This window comes from Artemia sp. Qi Xiang Cuo, chromosome 9 (assembly GCF_049724085.1).
Source record: "Artemia sp. Qi Xiang Cuo chromosome 9, ASM4972408v1, whole genome shotgun sequence".
In the NCBI taxonomy this organism is placed as follows: Eukaryota; Metazoa; Arthropoda; class Branchiopoda; order Anostraca; family Artemiidae; genus Artemia; species Artemia sp. Qi Xiang Cuo.
In genome coordinates this window covers 35,157,470-35,171,587 of record NC_142802.1, presented here as the reverse complement: position 1 = coordinate 35,171,587, position 14,118 = coordinate 35,157,470, and the positions used below count along the sequence as shown (strand labels likewise).

General features: G+C 35.6%; 1 protein-coding gene across 1 annotated transcript in view; it reads right to left on the bottom strand.

Moving 5' to 3' along the window:
- The window catches only part of LOC148948597 (uncharacterized), a 196,676-nt gene that overhangs the window by 60,233 nt on the left and 122,325 nt on the right, over window positions 1–14,118 (bottom strand). Inside the window, exon 5 of the mRNA XM_089094492.1 lies at window positions 10,767–10,827. Within this exon, the coding sequence (XP_088950618.1) occupies window positions 10,767–10,827 (61 nt within the window). The remainder of the gene's footprint in view (window positions 1–10,766; window positions 10,828–14,118) is intronic.

The following is a 14,118-nucleotide window of genomic DNA, read 5'->3' as shown; positions in this document are numbered from 1 at the left end:
ATTTTCTTCTTCTTCTTTTTGGGGGAGAGGGGGGTAGTTGGTATTTTGAATCAATCTGAAAGGGCTGGATCCCTCTCCTGCGTGCAGGTAGCAAGAATGCCAGTCATTCTTTTCACTGTTTTTATCAAACAGTTGGTGGTAACGAACTGTAAGTAAGGAGCGACCTGGCTCAATAATAACTAAAACTCTAAAAAATAGAATTTTGATACTAATAGATACATCGAAAGATTTGGGTTTTTATGCTGATTTCAAATATAGAAGTTTTATCAAGTTTAGTTTTATCCACAAAAAGTTAAGAGCCTGAGAATATTTGCCGTATTTTCGAAAAAAAGGGAAAACAATCCCTAAAAAGTCATGCAAATCACACATCAGATTCAGCGTATCAGAAAACCCTACTGTTGTAACCCTAAGTTTCAAGCTCATATCTTCAAAAATGTGAAATTTTGTATTTTTTGCCAGAAGAAAGATCACGGATGCGTGTTTATTTGTCTTTTTTTCTAGGGGTAATCGTATCGACCCAGTGGTCCTAGAATATCGCGAGAGGGCTCATTCGAACGAAAATCTAAAGTTCTAGTGCCCTTTTTAAGTGACAAGAAAATTGGGGGGGGGGGGTAGGCCCCCTCCCATGCTCATTTTTCCCAAAAATCACCCGATCAAAATTTTGAGATACCCATTTTGTTCAATATAGTCGAGAAATCTAATAACTATGTATTTAAGGATGACTTAATCCCCCGCAGTCCCAGGGGGAAGGGCTAAAAGTTGTGGAAGTATACAGACGTTTTCAGGGAGGGGGAATTTTAACTGGTTGGGGTAGGAAGTTGGGGGAGGAGGTATGTGAGGATCATTCCATGGAGGAACTTTTCATGAAGGGGGCACTGGTTTTCCCAGCATCCAGCATTATTTAAAAAACGATTAGAAATTAAATTAAAAAAAAAGTTTTTTCATTTGAAAGTAAGGAGCAATATTAAAACTTAAAACAAACAGAAATCAATGCGTTTATTAGGAGGTTCGCCTCGTAGTCAGTGTTTTGCTCTTTATATAGAAGTTTTTTTAGTACTTTCAAAAGAGCTATTTATTCTAATTAAACGGCCTTTTTGATTAAGGGATCATTCTTATAGAATTGGAAAAAAATTCGAGCCTTTGCGTAAAGAGCGAGGTATTGACGAGGGGACGAACTCTCTCATATACGTAATAATTTCTGTTCATTTTAAGTTTTAAAGCTGCTCCTTACTTTCGGTTGAAAAAACTTCTTTTTTTTTAATTTAATAAACCAATAGAAGGCACTGAGTGGCCTTTGGAAATAATTAACTACCTGAAAACTAACTAACGAATTTAGCTAGCTTTAAAAGCTTGATTGTGAAGGATTATAACTCAACACAAAGACTTTACGCTCCTGCAGCAAGTAGAGAGGGTTCAGTTGCATGTGCTGAGTTTCCTTTTGAAGTTAAACTGGTAGTATTATCTAAGTTGAGTTTACTGGTTTGCGTTCTCTTTGCTGAGCTTCTAATTCAAGCTGAACATGTTGGATTGTCTGCGTCCGGTTTATCGTTTTGGGCTAACGGGACTGTGTTTCTTGTAATGCGTTGTCTATTCCTTCCTGTATTGATTGAGCACTCAATGCAGAGGACCTGGTGACTACACAACAGGGAGAAGGGAGTAGGTATGTAAAGAATTAAGTGAGTTACATTGGCTTCCCTCTCGAAAAGCTCAGTAAGGCTGTCGAACGAGGAGACGTGAGAAAACGAAGGTTAAAGTTCATAATACTAAGTTTTGCCTAATTTTTTTTTTCTTAGGTTGTTTAAATTATAGACAAAGTAAAAAAAAGGTTTCAAGTTTTCCTTTAAAATAAAAATGGATAGATCGTAAATTTGTGGTGAAGAGTTCCAAATTTTATTGAAAATTAGGGTAAAACTTGATAAAAAACAGTTGGGGCTGAAGGATGTATACAACTTGGATCATTTTCGAAACCCATTAGAGATAGATATTATCAAAGAGCTTGAATTGATAGAAAGATAACGCATCAATCCGTTATTTGCCGTGTTCCTCGGAAAACACGGTCAACGGGAACCACAGTTTATAGAATTTATAGATAATTCTATAAACTGTGACGGGAACAATGCAAATTAGTAGGAATGTTTGTTTGGGGGAGGGATAAGAGTAGTTTTTCAGGTTTTTTTCTGGTTTTTAAGAATTTTTTTATAAAAATTCTTAAATATTTACATAAAAATTTCTGAAATAAGGGTTTTTTTCTAGTTTTTAAGAATTCTTTCTAGTTTTTAGGGTATAGCATTTTTGTACTGCCTTTTTACGACCGGTTTACAAGTCGAAGATTTCGGAGGGTGCGAGTGCAAAACCTGGTAGCACCCCCCGGATAAAGCCCACTTGAGCACCCAAAATTTTTCCTATGGATGGGAATATTTTTCCACTTCCCCCGGGAGGGAAAGATTCCTTTGCTCTATAGCGTGTCTTTTTAAAACTAGTTTTGATTATTGCTTCAAATTTTCAAGGCATGGATAGTCAAGGAACAGACACTAAATTTTGGGAAGAGGTTTCATAAAAAAAAGTAAAAAAAAGACGAACTACACGAGAATTACAGGCTATTCTTTACAGTCTCTATGAAATTTATAGGAACATGTGTGAAAATCATGATTATTCTGGGTTGCACCCTATGCCCCTCCCCTATATGCGTTGTTCTATGCAGTAATTGGCGACAACTTCTAGAAAATCGTTGTGTTTATAATCACAACAAAAAGGAAGAACAAATGACCTGGAAAAAAAGATATTCTTTTTGTTATAAAACCTTAACATGATGCAGCTATAATATTTACCTGCTAAATGTGATTTTCATATTCTTCTCGGATTTATTCCTGTATTCGAGAACAAATCAACACTTGATCATGTTTTATTGTTTGGATCTTTTGCCGAATTAATAATTAACTATGACTAACTAGATCAGGTCAAGTGACTTGTTTCGCAAATGTGCCAGTACTATTGACAGATTACTAATCGGTTGTCCACACATAAAAAAGTCGAATGTATGTGTGTCTGCGTCCTGTATGAGTTACTACACTATTTAACCGATCCCCACAAAACTTTAAGGAGCTGTTAGTAAACTCTTGCGAAACTTTTAGGTATAAAATCTCCCCTCGCCAAGACTCTTTTGATACTTTTCAGGCTGACTGAACTTAGAGACCCCTCATCACAAATATTCGGAAATCCCTTCCCGTCACATTTTCCGAATATTCAATAAAGGGATTAGTTAATTATGAATTATGTCATATAATACACTTCCAAAATTATAAAATTAGTTTTTCTTCGAGTAAAACACGTTCAATAGATTCTCTATTGTTTTGCTAAATTTATATTTAAATTAATTTTTCAAATATTTTCAAATTTAAAACTATTCTCGTTATTTTCCATGTGAGGAAAATTTTCAGGGTGAATTGTTGGGGGGAGGGGTTACACGGGGAATTCTCCACCGGGAAATTGTCGGGGGGAATTTCACAGGGAGGGAGGGGGAGTACAATTCCAAACTCAATTTAATTTGCATATATTTTTTTACTCTTTGCACAGTATATGTAACCAAAATAAATTAATTACGTAATTGATATAAACGCAGGGCAAAGGGCAACTTTATTCAGTTTGGGATGAACTCTTCCGTGAAAAACATGACGTTTGAAAAAAAATCGATGTTGATGTTTATCGATTCAGTGAATTATTGTGTTTTTAGATTTATGGTTTCAATTCCCCAATGAAGGGGAATTATAAGGGCGGTCAATTTGCATGGGGATAAATTTCCGAGTGGGGCCCAAATGGGGGATTTTTCCGGAGAAAGAATTGTCTGCAGGCAGGAATTCCCGGAGGGAAGTTTTTAAATACTTTTAAATTTAAAAATACGATCGTCATTAATACGCGGGGCGATCTTCCGCGAAGGGGGAGCTTACCACTTGATATTTCCAGAAAGGCAATTTTCCTTTAATTTCCTTTCTTTTGAGAACACAGAAACATGCGACATGTAAGGTAGTAGATAACTAAAATGTGACTCCCGGTAAAACTATATATTTCTTCTCTATAACAGTGACAAGTTCTTCCGACATTACCAACAGACTGGTTCCTAATACGAGAAAAGATAGCTCGAACAGAACCACTAAAAGGCTAAAACAAAAAGACAAATAATTTAAAAAGGTCTTAAATACTCGGAGAAAAGTTAAAATTAGCATTATAACTTAAGGTAAAGTCAGGCGCGACAGCTAAAATTTGAAACACCACTAAAGTACCCTAATTATGATATTACCTTTACCTCACCCAAATATTTGTGCTGATGTATAGTTTGCGCTTTTCTAGAATTAATATATATTTTCAAAATTGTGTTTGTTTTATTGTCTTAATATTATGAGGGGTGGGGAGCCCTCTCATATTTAAGCTAAATTCTGTTAGTTTTAAATGTTAATGTCACTCCTTCCTTTGGTATGAATTTTTTTTATTTATTTAATATGATTAAAAAAAGAAACAAGGACTGAGGCGAGCGCGATTACCTTTTTTGAGAAGTCTGATTTTTGGAGATCTTTGGAGAATTTTGATCTTTTTGGAGAATTTGTCTAAAGAATTCGATATAAGGCACTGATTACAACCACAAGAGAATCAGCCCTTTTTTTTAAAGCTGAAATTGCCCCTCTCTCATACAAGTCTGATCTTTTTCAATGTATTGTATCCTCTTTTGACAATTCCAGTGTTAATGTCATTGCCTAGATAATAAATGCTATTTAATATCCTAGATCATAGTAGGCTATTCATGATCATACCTTCCCCCTATACTACTTGGACATTATGAGGAGGAACCAACAAAAATCGATTTCCAAATCACGCGAAAATTTAACAGTTTGGATATATGCCACGGAACAAATCGTGTTTTGCATTCTTGCAAATGAATTTAAAATCAAATGTAAAAAACTAATTGAAAACCACTCCAACTATGACAAAAGTTTATTTCCGAATAGAAAATTACGAAAAGGATGGCAAACATGGTCCACCAGTCTCAAGATAATTTTAAAATGAAAGACACCACTCTCGCTGTTTTCGACCATGAGTCCCAGCGAAAAGCCGTCGGAACAACCAGTTTCAGAAATCGGAACGGCGGGTCTCGAATTCGAGGCGTGAGCCTAACGGAATGATTCTTGGGGTAAAACCGTGTTTTTTTAGATATGCTAATTTCATCTAGAAGTTTAGCCACTTGGGACACGGGGTACTCTGAATAGATTTTCGGTTTTCGCGAGATTTCCGGGAACAATTTTCTGCTCGGTCGCACGTATTGAAAACTGCTGGAAAACATGAACGAGAAAGTGGAGAGTAAAGAAGACTCTCGTGACACAAAAACTAGTGGAATGTGTCTGTTATAGCCTAATATTTGAATACATTTTAACATGGATGTAAGTAATTCTAGTAACAAGTGTCATGAGTGATACAAAAGCTAGCTTACTCAAGCAGTAAGGCTGGCGCTTCTTAACCTCGATTTTCTGGAGTCCAGGCTTCCAGAATTTAAATTCAGGACCACTATCTATATTACCTACACTTTGGAATATGAGCTCGACCTCTTCATTTGTGCCACAATAATCTTCTTTTATAAATGTAGACATTTTATTCAACTTTAATGTAGCTTTGTTCTTCGGCCTGTTTGAAAATTACGTCAAAAGTGTGGTTCCCAGCTTCACTTTCCACGATCCGTCTGGATTCACTTCCCAAAAAAGTGGAAAAAGTTTCCAGTCGCAAAAATCCGAATAGAAATTTATTCATGTCCGTCCTCATCCGCGAAAACACATGGAAAGTGATTCCGGATCGGCTTTCCAATTCGCGGAAACCACCCTTAGGTAGGCATAGGCATATGTAAGCAGAAAATGGCGAAAAAAAACGCTTGATTTAAAACAGATAGTTTTAGAGGTTCTATTTATGTCAGGGCGGGGAAGCCAATTCAAATTTTATAAGATAATTACAAAGAAGGGTAAACAGCTACTTTTTGAACAAGCCTAAATAGGTTAGACAAAAACTTTCGGAACAAATCTTTGTTAATATAAAAAAAAGTGTGTTATAATTTGGTCAAAGGGACAAAATGTCCCTATTTGTATTTCAACCAGTAGATATTTGAGCTCAAGAACTTCCTTTAGAATATTAAACCAAATTCATAATTATTTCAGACTTGCTATGCTTATTAATGTGAGGGAATCAGTGCAAATATATGTCCATCGAGAAGGGACATATTCTAGCTTCAAAAATGTGCAATAAAGCAAGCGACAGAGTTTAACACCAAGAATATGAAATAAAGATTTAGAAATGTGTATAGTGGTGAGCACTAATCCCATTACCTACCTACATTTCTATTTGGATTATGAGTGCAGCTTTCAGGACTTGAGGACTTATGACCACAAATATATTAACTGATACGATTAGCCCCTTCCGCTAATCTTTGGAAATTATGGTAGGAGCTATGAAAAAAGTACCACCACCTAGGAATCCTAAGCTACAATCTTCAAATTCTTTTGTTAATCTGTCAAATTACGTATCAAAACCAGGGAAGATTTATTTTATATTTATTCGGGATATTTTAATTCATGCTAACATTTGAAAGCATTTATTTATCTTAAATCGATAACTATTCGAATTCACTCCAGATGACAGAATTTCTTTATTTATAAATCTCACTAATGGTCTAATTAATGAAAGGAATTACATTGTCTTTTTTTCCTTTTTCTCTTCCTTCTATTTTTCAATGTTTTTTCCTAAAGAGAAGAAACATTCCCCAAAAGCTAAGAGATCTCATTGAAAATCACACCATCAGATTCAGCGTATCAGAGAACCATACTGTAGAGGTTTCAAGCTCCTAACTGCAAAACGTGGAATTTTGTACTTTTTCGCCACAAGAAAGTGCACGGATCCGTGTTTATTTACTTTTTTTTCTTCTCAGGGGTGATCGCAATGAACTGATGATCCTAGAAAATCGGAGAACGACTCATTTTAACGGAAATTAAAAGTCCTAGTATCCTTTTTAAGTGGAAAAAATGGGAGGGCAAATAGCCCCCATCCCACGTCTTTTTTCCCAAAGTCATCTGATGAAACTTTGAAATAACCATTTTGCTCCAAATAGTTGAAAAGTCAAATAACTATGCCTTTGGGGATGCCATGACCCACCACAGCCACCGGAGAAAGGGCTCAGAATTATGAAATTTGCCCAATAACTATGGCTCTCGGAATGGCATGACCCAACACAGCCACCGGAGGAAAGGCTGAAAATTATAAAAGTTGCCCATTGTTTACATATAGTATTCATTATTAATTAAAGTATACAGACATTTTTATTTGGGAGGGGGATATTCTGGGGATTATATATATATATATATATATATATATATATATATATATATATAATACATATATATATATATATATATATATATATATATATATATATATATATATATATATATATATATATATATAAATATATATATATATAGATATACGAAGGCAATTCAGAAACTAACCTCCGATTGGTTACAGTGCGTGTAGTGGGGGGAGTAGCGCGACATTTGTGCATTCACGCGCTCAGCAGGTCAGTTGGCGTCAAGCCATAGTCGAGTGAACATCATACCTGCACTAGTTTAGTTATTGTGGTAGTTTGAAATGTGTGCTGCAATAGAAAATCCCGCCAAATGTGAAGTGCGTGCTTTTATAAGGTTTTTTACAGCAAAATGATACTCTGCAGCAGCTATTCATCATGAGCTTTGTGCCGTGTACGGACCAAAAGTTATGAGTGAAGGAGTTGTCTGTGAATGGGTACGTTTATTTAAAAGTGGACGAGAAAACATTCATGATGAAGAGAGGAGTGGTAGACCATCCTTGGTGACTGACGAACTTGTTCAGACAGTTGATGAAAAGTTCGTGAAAATCGACGTTTCACAATGGCGGAGTTGTCTACTGATTTTCCACAGATTTCTAAGACTCTTTTGTACAAGATAGTGACAGCAAGATTGGGTTACCATAAGTTCTGTGCACAATGGGTGCCCAAAATTCTTACCAACCACCACAAAACACAAAGAATGGCCTCTGCATTAGACTTTCTGTCACGTTATGAGGACAAAGGAGGACCATTTTTAAACAGAATCGTGACCGGTGACAAAACCTGGATTAAGTACGTGAACCCTGAGACAAAAGAACAGTCAAAGATGTGGGCACATTCAGATTCGCCTACCAAACCAAAAAAGCCCGGCAAGATTTTTCTGCCAGAAAACTGATGGCAACGGTGTTTTGGGATGCCAAAGGGGTGTTGTTGGTTGAATTCATGGAACGTGGGACGACCATTAATCAAGACGTGTACTGTGAAACACTAAAAACATTACAACAGGCTATACAGAACAAACGCCGTGGTATGCTGACTTCTGGTATTGTTTTTTTCCACGATAACGCCCGTCCTCACTCTGCTCGCAGAACAACAGCCCTTCGCGAGTCCTTCAAGTGGGACGTTTTCAACCATCCACCTTACAGCCCAGATCTGGCGCCAATCGATTATCACCTCTTCATGCATATGAAGAAATGGCTCGGGTCCCAGTGGTTTGATGACAACAAAGAGCTCAAAGATGAGGTCACAGGCTGGCTCAAGGCACAAGCGGGTGATTTTTATGCAGAAGCAATTTCAAAGCTTGTGAAGAGATATGATAAGTGTCTGAATCGTTATGGAGACTATGTCAAAAAATAGTACAAAGATGTAGTTGTAAGATGTATATATTAAAATATTTTTACTTAACTTGGTGTATTTTTTTCAATCAACCGGAGGTTAGTTTCTGAATTACCCTCGTATATATATATATATATATATATATATATATATATATATATATATATATATATATATATATATATATATATATATATATATATATATATACATACATATATATATATATATATATATATATATATATATATATATATATATATATATATATATATATATATATATATATATATATATATATATATATATATATATATATATATATATATATATATATATATATATATATATATATATATATATATATATAAATCCTACTCTTTACGCCAAGTTCAAAATTTTGTCCCAATTCTTTAAGAACGACTCCTGAAACACAACCTTTTCTAAAAGTGCCAAATAAATTTAGCGCGAAGAGGTGTATTGAGGAGGGGGCAGCCCCCCTTATACCTCGAATAATTTATGTTCGTTTTAAGTTTTAATGCTGCTCCTTACTTTCAGTAGAAATGTTTGTTTTTTTAATTTATTTAATATTTGAAAGTATGCCGCTTAACACAGTGTAAGTCACACCATTAAAGGGAAATGTACCCTTTTTTCATCCCTGTTCCAAATTTTATATTAGCCTGGGGAAAAAACTGTATCATCCATTCAGCAAGGACTCCAGCAAACAGAAACTGTTTTCGGGAACTTTTCCCGCCCACAACTAAATGGGTGTCCCGGCTATAGGGATCGATAATAGAATTTGCCTCTCTGTTGCGTAGGTTGAGGTTAATTTAGTTGTCTGTGCACTTAAAAAGGTCTTAGTTTCCAAGTATGATCGGCATGGAAAGCAAAATACCATACAAACTTAAGCATTTACATAGCAAAAAAAAAGTGCGACATTTTCCTCAATCTTTGAAAGTAGAAATTTTCAATCTGACAGTAGACCATTTAACACTGAAATCCGGAAACTGAGCGTGTACAATAAAAAATGTTCCTAGAAATAAAGTAATCTTGTTATAACACAAAAAAATTACTAATGAAAGAGAAATTCTCATTTACTTTTAGAAAGCTTACAAAACAACCGTGGGAAAAGTTTTTCTTTCTTAGGGAAAAAAAAGATTTCCAGTCCCGTGACTTGACAATATGCCACTAAAACTAGCAATTTTTTTTATTATAATGTATCGGCTTTGCCTTCTCTTAAAGCAGCTAAGAGATGGTTTATTTGGGAAACTATGCTGGTGGAAAATTCCACAAGGTGACAACAGCGGCGATCGGGCCGATTCTTCAAAAATCAAAACTAGGACTATAGTTCCTACATCCGCACAATCTTCGTAAGATCCAAATATCCCTTCTATGGTCATATAATTTCAAGGAAGTTCAGGTAAATATCCTGATTAAAATCAAATAAGGACCCCCTCCCCCCCCAAAAAAAAAAGTAGGCAGGATCGTATAGGCTCCCAATAGGTAGGCTAGAAGACACTTTTACTTCGTACCAAGTTAGGCCACAAAGACCCGACAAAAGTCATGAGAGATGTCCTTATGTCAAGAAATAGGAATCTTGTCCACCCACAAAAGTCAAAATGGACACGGAATCCTAAAAGGCACTGCTATTACCAAGAAACATAACTGATATATTAACTCTTATTTTTTGCCAAGTTTAAAGATTCTGGCAACTGTGTTGGCACATTTGCTGACAATAGGTTTCTAGGACGCTATCCCCCTCCAAATAGGTCGTATCAGGCATACACACACACACACACACATATATATATATATATATATATATATATATATATATATATATATATATATATATATATATATATATATATATATATATATATATATATATATATATATATATATATATATATATATATGTGTGTGTGTGTGTGTGTGTGCGTGTGCGTAATAAAAACATTACACTTTCAGTACATCAACTTCTTAAATAGGAATTTAAGAGGGTCCTACATGTAGGATACAAAGGAAGGAAACATTCCCTTACCGGCTTCTTTCTTCCAATGCTACGGACACCCGCGGCTTCGCAAACACGGTTGATGCATTCCCTAAAAAAAAAAGAAAAAAAAAAATCAGAATCAGCATCATTAAACATGAATGGAATTTCTTAAATATGGACTAAATGTACTTACACAGGGCTACTACTAGCATATTATTTATCAAAGTGGCGTTTTTTAGAGGTTTCATTTTATACAAGTTTTTGTGAAGTTTTCCACAATGATTACAATGCTGATTCTTCTCATCATTTGCTATTTCAGTTTGTATCAGGTGTGTTATATACGTCCCTGAGCTAAGAGTTTGCTCTCTCTAAATCTTATTTTAAGCTAGTCTTAAGCTAAACCTGAGCAATAAAATATCATGCATTGCAATTGAGCAGTTTATGGACGCTGAAATAGCTTCTTCGATAAAAATATGTATAATTCAACTCAGATTTAAAATATGAGTGAACTGGTATCACATTATTACGCGTTATTGAATTTTCCAAAATGATTGCTTTGTTGATTTCTCTTATCGCCTTGTCATTTTGTCAAAGATTAGCCCAAGGACCAAGGTCGAAATTGCAAGTGGGCAAAGCCACTCTCCCTCCATTTGGTTCGAGTTGAAGTGATTGAACTATTATGTCTATTTATTAAAACAAAACTGTAATACGACCAGAATATGCCACAAATAATAGAAGCAATGTTTTTTTTATAATTAGGGTTACCAATTTTATCGTCGATGAATGTGTTGCTATATATAGCTTACTAAATATAGGTTTTGAAAAAAAAAAATGCAAGAAATTTTAATAATAAGTTTAAACAGAATTTTATATAGATGGAGAGGAAGAAGTTTATTCAAATGGATTGAAAATCTGCATAATGTTTGCCCTTATCCATCTTCACCTTTGGGAGATGTAATCCAGGCCCCCGGGCTGTTACTGCTGCTGCTACTACAAACAACTCACTGCAGCACCAAGCAGACTGAGGCCAACACAGCTTCGTACACTCCTCCTCTACTCCAATCTATTTAAAGCCTCTCCAAGAAGTCCCTTTAAATTCTCCCTTATGACCCCTTCCCACTCCAATCAGTTAAATGGCGGTCAAAAAGGACAGTCTTTGGCAGTGTGTCATCCTTCATCATCAAAAATGCCCTGCCCACCTCAGCATTTCTCTCATAACCCTAGAAAGTGGGATAGAACTAAATTTTTCGCACAGCTTGTTGTTTGACATGCGGTCAGATAAATGCGTACCTAAATCTATTTGTAGACAATTCCTCTATAAGATATTTAACCAATCTTCCTCTGGCTTAGAAAGCGCTCATATTTCAGAGCCATACTAGACCACTTGCATCACACTCCGTCACGTATAGGGGGGGAGGGGGAACGTCCCCCAATGTTTTTGGTCAATTGGTAAAAAAAAAGAAGTCGGTAAAATTCTTTGTAGTGTTCAATAAAGACCACGAAAATACTGACATGTCATCTACCGAAATTTCGAACTTGGTCGAAATAAACAGTGTTAAAATAGTGACATGATTTGTACCGGAATCTGAATCTCGGTTGGTAAATGCAGCGGCTTTACTGACTCGTTGAGTGATTTTACGTATTGTATTCGAAACAGACATTATGCTAAATTTTTTCTTACAAAAACAGTGGGCAAGAGTGACCAGCCAGTCGGTAAAACCTCTTGCCCCCCCCCCAACATTTTGGCTAGTAACGAGGCTGATCACAATCCAATATTATAATTTTGGTTGTACTGGGTCTAGGATATTCTTATTTTTGCATCTTCACAGCATGCACCATCTTTAGTAACAATACAAACCAGGTAAGTGAAAATTTCCACTTGGTCGATCTTCCCATTACCCAACATCACCTCTTTACCTTCTAGTACAGTCAATCTAATGTTTAACCTCAAACAAATTGCAATAGTTTTAATTTCGGTACCATTCGAACCGGAAAAAAAATCTCTACGACATATACAAATTTCGCCTCGTCCAAAATTGGACGAGGCGAAATTGACCGTTTTTTGTCTTTTCTTCTAAAATGAAGAAATTTTAAAAACAACTGAATGTGCACGTATAGAAAGTTGGTATAAGGTAAACGTGGTATGTTGATCACGAATATGCACTTTGTTTTTGTTTTGAACGCCCATGTTCATTCCTTCCCCCTGGCTTTCGGAACGCGCCAGAATCATCAAAAAGCGAAGCAGGATAGGAGCAAAGTTCATATCTAAATGAAGATTCTTCGTCCATATTCAGTCTTTTGGGTATAGTAAGAGAAGACGCTGAAACAGCAACGAAGGGTCTAAACGTTGGATTTCTCCCCCATTTTTTTGCTTCGTCGTTATAAGGATAGCCTGATCCTTCCATTTGAACGAATTCTCCTTCAGAGATTCCCCTACCCTTCCGTCAAGAATCTTCTTCCCGACTTCCACTGCTTTGTTGGCGTTCACGTTTTCTGCAGCAGTCATGCCAGTAGCAAGGATTCTAAGCAATAGCGGATCACCCTCAAAGGAGAGGACTGCTCAGCAAAGTCAATAACTATTTGTGTCTTTGCAGTCCCTCTGCTGCCTTGAAAACACCAGACTCTTTTTGTTGGTTGCTTGTGTCCGGTTCAACCCCGAACTCCCCTATGAAAACCTGGTTTCCCGTTCATTAGAAGCTGATAGCTTTAGAGTATGAACAAAACCAATCTCTTCAGATGCTTTTGACAGCTTCACAAAACATTCTTGTCATACCGTAAGTATAATTACTAAGTTGTGGCTATCTTCCGTACATCTTAATCATTCTAGTAGAGAAGCAGTATTTATTGACAATAAAATGTATCCTTACTTTTGATGACTCATAGTAAAACATACTGATCACGTCCTTTCACTATTCAGCTATGCTCCGATTTCAGCTTGGCAAAACCTACCTTAAATCTTGAATGTAGTAAATAAAAAAACAAGCTTTTTCAACTGAAAGTAAGGAGCAACATTAAAATTTAAACGAACAGAAATTATTACGCATGTGAAGGGGGTTGTCCCCTCCTCAACACCTCCCTCTTTACGCTAAAGTTTTTTAGTATTTTTGAAAAAGCTTATTATTATAATAAAATGACCGTTGTGTTTCAGGAGTCATTCTTAAAGAATTAGGACAAGAGTCAAACTTTAACCATATACATATTTTCTGTTCGTTTTAAAGTATTAATTAAAAAAAACTTTCCGAAAAATAAGTTTTTCAAAGAAAAATAAAGGCCATTTTAAACTTAAGTTCAAGAGATACAAATACCTTTTAAAATTCAAACTCAAAACAACCAGAAATTAATATTAAAGAAAAAATGAAACCCAAAACGAACAGAAACTAAATAAACAATCATAGCAAAA